At 47.6% G+C, this 6,108-nt stretch overlaps 1 protein-coding gene across 1 annotated transcript in view; it reads right to left on the bottom strand.

Moving 5' to 3' along the window:
• Positions 1-2,661: 2,661 nt before the first annotated feature.
• MPL (MPL proto-oncogene, thrombopoietin receptor) overlaps positions 2,662-6,108 on the bottom strand; it is a 26,768-nt gene continuing 23,321 nt past the window's right edge. Inside the window, exons 11-13 of the mRNA XM_012001915.1 lie at positions 6,001-6,097; positions 3,131-3,218; positions 2,662-2,916 (exon numbers count right to left, since the gene is read on the bottom strand). Coding sequence (XP_011857305.1) covers positions 2,662-2,916; positions 3,131-3,218; positions 6,001-6,097 — 440 coding nt within the window. The remainder of the gene's footprint in view (positions 2,917-3,130; positions 3,219-6,000; positions 6,098-6,108) is intronic.

Raw genomic sequence — 6,108 nt, 5'->3', positions numbered from 1 at the left:
AAAAAAAAAAAAAAAAAAAAAAAAGACTTTTGTCTTTTTTTGTGGTGTGGTCTTGGCTCACTGTAATCTCTGCCTCCCAGTTTCAAGTGATTTTGTGCCTCAGCCTCCCAAGTAGCTGGGATTACAGGTGTGTGCCACCGCGCCCAGCCAAAAAAAAAAAAGAAGAAGACTTTAACATGTGAATTTGAGGGAGAGGAGAAGAATATCATTCAATCCATAATATCCTCCTATTGTTGGAACCCAAGCAGAAACCAAAGCCCAAGAGAATGCTTTGATTTTGATGCAGGCCATATGAATCAGCCTTGCTAAGCATAGGACAAGATGGAGAACAATGGAGAATAGGTCTGGGTGGGACAAATGGATGACGTCCAGTATACCCAATCTCCATAATTCCTCCCCAGCCATGTGAAAGGCTCTGACTTTACTCCTAGGGACCCAAGACTGGAATGGGAGGAGCATGAAATTGAGCTGTCTATCCCCCTGGCTCTCTCATTGCCACCTGCCCATAGGCTGGCCGCATCCCTCCACCAAAGAAAGGCCATGACTCCTTCCAGGCAGCCCTGTCTTACAGCTACTCTCTGGTGATCTGGGAACCACTCCCTCCCTTACCCCTTGATGCCTAGGGCTAGTGCCAGCACCTTGTTATTGTTAGCCTCAGAGGCACTTGCACTGTTCCTTGATGGTTTTCCCAAATCTTGCCCTCATCTTTGTAAATACTGTTTGCCCTTTATTACACTCTCATCATATTACCCAATTTGAGTGTGTCATCTATTTCTGCCAAGACCCTGACTGATACAGTGGGTATGTTTGGAGCCAACAAAAAACAACAATGACAACAAAACCATTTGTTTGAGAATTGGAATGTGTTAGGAGAGTCCATAACCAGCGGTCTGAGCACATTTACTACTGCCTGTGAATGGTTTAGAGGATGAGAACAGCTGGCATGGGATTCAGGTAACCTTGCCCAGAAAGATTTCATTCATTTAGAGAAAATTTATTGAAGGCCTACTATCATGCACCAAGCAATACTCTAGGTGCTGGGGGAAAAGGACAAATAAATCATGGTCCTTTCCCTCAAGGAGCTCACAATCTAGTAGCAGGGGACAGACATGTAAACAGTTAGTTGCATAAAGCATCACAGTGCTGTAGTAGACGTCTGAGCTAGAGATAAGAACTTTAGAATGGTCAACATATAGTAAAGGCAGAGAATAGATGGGATTGGAGACTCTTAAGAAATGGAATCTTGAAGGACTGTAATAATTGGAAGAAATACTAGAAGAGAGTAAGAAGGAATAATTACAACAGTAGTTCAGATATATTAATCATTTACTATGTCCTCGGTACTGTGCTTTACTTAATTACCTCAATCCTCATCACAACTCTGTGGGGTGCTGTTATTATTCCTGTTTTATAGATGAAAAAACTAAGGCTCAAAGACATTAAGTTATGTGCCCAAGGTTGCACAGCTAGCACATGTGAAGGACAGGAATTCAATCCAGCTCTGATTCTAGATCTACTTTATTCTCTTAACTACTAGTACACTCAGCTGGGTGCAGTGGCTCATGCCTGTAATCCCATTACTTTGGGAGGCCAAGGTGGGTGGATCACCCGAGGTTAGGAGTTCAAGAGCAGCCTGGGCAACATGGCAAAACCCTGTCTCTACTAAAAATACGAAAATTAGCTGGGGCCGGGCGCAGTGGGTCACACCTGTAATCCCAGCACTTTGGGAGGCCGAGGCAGGCGGATCATGAGGTCAGGATATTGAGAGCATCCTGGCCAACGTGGCAAAACCCCATCTCTACTAAAAATACAAAAAAATTAGTCAGGTGTGGTGGCAGGCACCTGTATCCCGGCTACTTGGGAGGCTGAGGCAGAACTGCTTGAATCTGGGAGGCGGAGGTTGCAGTGAGCCAAGATCGCGCCACTGCACTCCAGTCTGGTGACAGAGTGAGACTCCGCCTCGAAAAAAAAAAAAATTAGCTGTGTATGGTGATGTGCACTTGTAATCCCAACTACTAGGGAGGCTGAGACCCAAGAATCGCTTGAACCCAGGAGGTGGAGGTTGCAGTGAGCTGAGATTGCGCCATTGCACTCCAGCCTGGGTGACAGAGTGAGACCCTCTCTCAAACAAACAAATAAAAAAAACTACTAGTCTACTCAAAGAGGCAGGACCAAGGTAGGAAAGAATTTAAAGGAAAAGTGAGTAGTCAGCCATGACAAATCTCACAGAGAGATCAAAGGAACTGATGATTAACGAGATCCTTTGGATCTTGGAATTCGAAGATTTGAGGTGCACTTTGCCTGGGCAGTTTTACTAGCAAAGTGTAGTAGGGGAACTAATTGAAGTAGTCTGAAGAGTAAATGGGGAGTGTGGGGAAGTGAAGGCTTGTTTTCAAGGTGTTTGGCATTAAGGAGGAGAGAGAAAGTAAAAGAAGAGCTTAGTGAAATGAGCCTGCCTGTGGAGAAAGGGTCCTGGTTTTATGTCAGCAGCGGTAGAGTAAGATCAGTGCTATGAAGCCTAATTGTGAGGGCAGACAGAGGGGGATGAAGGTGAGGTCTGGGGTACTTGTGTTGTGGGGGTAGGGTAGGGAAGTTCACAGAGAAGTCTTGAGGGTTTAGCTCCGTCCAGGGAACTGGGAGTGAGGAGCCTCAAGGCTGTCCTCAAGGCTGCTGCCAATAGCTTAGTGGTAGGTAGGAATGATTGGCAATGTGGGTGGTACAGCAGGACCCTGACTCAGCCATGGGTGGGCACACAGACAGGGGCATGGTTCCCAGGCAAGAAGGCTGCAATCTTCGGTAGTCCATCTGGGACTGGGAGGAACACAGGGGCAAAGGAGTCCTCTCTGAGGACTTGGGGAGGATTTCAAGGAGGCTGGGTTCCACTTCTTCACAGGTATCTGAGACTGTGGCCTTGGGCTGGGAGAGATGAGGAGAGGCATTGGATTAGAGCAGATCCTGTGGGAGGAGGGGCTGGACTGTACAGGAAGGAGAAGGGCTGGGGTAGTGCTGGGGTAGTGCCTGGGGATGGCACGCTGGTAGGGCAAGGACCTTGAACAAGTTGTGTTGTTGGGGCAAAGATCCAGTACCAGGCAGGGTTGGTGGTGGGCACAGGGGAGGGAACCTTACTCACCGGACTCAGGGCTGCAGTGTCCCTAAGGTACTGGCCTAGGACTCGGTGCAGATCTGGAAGTGAGGGCCACAGGGCATGCCTCAGTCTCCTGGGGGAGAAGAGAAGCAGACTGAGCCATGGCAGTGAATTGGTGTGGAGGAGGAGAGCAGTTGGGGTGGGGGAGCAGTGAGGCCAGGGAGTAAGACTTGGAGAGATAACAGCATGGTCAAGGCAATAAAGTCAGGCAGGGGAGTAGAGTAAGAAGAAAACCTCAGGTAGGGGAGTGAAGTCAGTGGTGGGCAGGTTCAACAAAGGGTGCTGCAGTTTCCTCAAACATTCCAATGTTTGTTCTGTCTGGAATACTGGATTCATTCCCTCACCTCATTGTGGGCCTCTGTTCAAATGTCATCCCTGACTACCCTGCCTGAAACACAGTAGTCCCCCTTTATCTGCAGGGGATATGTTTCAAGACTCCCAGCAGATGTTTTTTCTGTACGTACATACCTATGATAAAGTTTATAAATTAGGCACAGTAAGAGATTAACAATGACTAATAATAAAATAGAACAAGCATAATAATGTGCCAACATCACTACTCTTGTTCTTTGGGGCCATTATTAACTAAAATAAGGGTTACTTGAACACAGCACTGCAATACCTCAACGAGTCAATTTGATAAGCAAGACAGCTGCTAAGTGACTATGCGGCAGAGAGCATATACAGCGTGGAGATGCTGGACAAAGGGATGATTTACATCCCGGGTGAGACAGAGCGGCATGGCAAGAGATTTCATCATGTTACTTACAATTTAAAATACGTGAATTGTTTATTTCTGGAATTTTCCATTTAATTTTTTTCGGACCTTAATTGACCGCGTGTAACTGAAACCACAAAAAGTGAAACTGTGGATAAGAGGGGACCACTGTAGTACCACTTCCTTTCCCCATGACAGGCTATCTCCTGCTGTACTTCATTTTTCTTTATAGCACGTGACTTGTACATTTATTGTATTGTTATATATATTTCTTTTTGTCTATCTCACCCCACTAGAACATATGGTCCCTGAGAACAGAGAGTTTGTCTATTTATTCACTCCTGTATTTCTAGGGTGTAGAATAGTGTCTGACCTGTAGTATGTGCTCAGTAAATTAGCTGAATGAATGAATGAATGAATAAAACCAGTGGAGCTTATTAGTAAGTTATCTGGGAAGAATATGGATTAAGGTGTGTTGGAGGAACCTCAATTCTTTTTTTTTGAGATGGAGTCTTGCTCTGTCACCCAGGCTGCAGTGTAGTGGCACCGTCTCGGCTCACTGCAAGCTCCGCCTCTCAGGTTCACATCATTCTCTTGCCTCAGCCTCTCCAGTAGCTGGGACTACAGGCACCCACCACCACGCCCGTCTAGTTTTTTTGTATTTTTAGTAGAGACGGGGTTTCACCGTGTTAGCCAGGATGGTCTCGATCTCCTGACCTTGTGATCCGCCTGCCTCGGCCTCCCAAAATGCTGGGATTACAGGCGTGAGCCACCGCGCCCGGCCAGAACCTCAATTCTTTAGCCTCATATTTCCATGTGGAGGGACGTCAGCAGAACATTTCAGGCTGCTTCAGTGACCTCACTCATATCTCTCCAGAGGATGAGATGTGACTTACCTGGTAAATTGGGGAAAAGGAACTGAGTATGCCTTCTCAGCAGACCACCTCCTCCTACTTCTCCAGCTTTTTTGTTGGATCTGGCTACCTTCATGGAGGCTACCTTTCAGTCTGCTCATACATATGGGCAGATTAAAAGTTCAAAGAGAGGTATGTTCAGAGGGAGATGGTAGCCCACGAGAGTGGCACCTGAACCAACACAGGACCATCAAAAGACACCATCTGGAGGAGCTGACTTCTGAGCTAAGTCTTCAAGAAGCAGCAGATGAAGGACGGAGGTGGGATGCATTCTACCCTTCATGTTTATAGCCTCCAATGGCATTTCTCCTCAGCCTTCGTCTTCCCACATAAATGAGTCACTCATTAATAACATTTATTTAAGGGCCTGCTTTTTGGCAGGCACTGTGCTAAGGATTTAAAGATGACCAAGTAAGGTATAATAGGGAAGATATATAAAGAAATAAACACAGTAAAACACTACTGGTACTGTATTGGAGCACAAAGCAGCGGCCAAACGGGGGAGGGTCAGGAAAGGTTTCTTATGAGTTGGTGAAGAAAGTTATTTACAGATGAATGGGTTTAGTCAGACAGGGAGGCTATTTCAGGCAGAGGGGACATTATGTGCAAAGGCACTGAGAAGTAAAACCTGACTTGTGGAGAAAACCAGTTTGGAAAGGCTGATGCACAGGGTAGAAGAGGCTGAAGTGCTTGCTGGCAGGGGTCGATTTTGCAGAGCCTCGCTTGTCATCATAGGGAGCCTGGACTATATCCTGGGAGCTATTAAAGGGATTTAAGGAGGGAATTGATAGGTTCATGTGCGCATTTTAGAAAGATTATTCTGTTGGCTGTGTGAGGCTAGATCGGAGCGGGAAGAGGTTCTGTTTCAGTGAGTCAGGGCTAGAGAAAGGGGGCCATTGTTTGGACTAGGTTTAGGAGGTGGGACCTGATGGCCAATTGGATGGGGGTGGAGTGGGCAGTTTGGCTGAAGGGTGGACGGTGGCCTAGTCGCCAAGGTGAGCAGCAGGAGGCGGGGCTGTTCGAGGTGTGCGGTATAGTGGGCGTGTTAGAGTGTAAGGAGTCGCGGCAAGTCCCAGAGGAGACGTGCAGGAAGCGGCGAAGCCGTAGGTGCGCACGGGCGGTGACCGGAGATCTAGGGTCACAGAGCGAACCGAGAATGCCTGTTTAGAGGCCTCCGGCTCCGCCCGGTCCACCACCAGTCTCCTGCCTGGCGGGGGTGGTACCTGTAGTGTGCAGGAAACTGCCACCTCAGCAGCAGCAGGCCCAGGACGGCGCTGAGGCCCAGCACTAGCAGCAGAGCGGTCACCAAGGAAATCCAGGCTAGGAGACAA

Source organism: Mandrillus leucophaeus, unplaced genomic scaffold (assembly GCF_000951045.1).
Source record: "Mandrillus leucophaeus isolate KB7577 unplaced genomic scaffold, Mleu.le_1.0 Scaffold67, whole genome shotgun sequence".
NCBI classification, from domain to species: domain Eukaryota; kingdom Metazoa; phylum Chordata; class Mammalia; order Primates; family Cercopithecidae; genus Mandrillus; species Mandrillus leucophaeus.
Note: the sequence above shows the minus strand (reverse complement) of the source record. Positions and strands in the feature narration are given on the sequence as shown.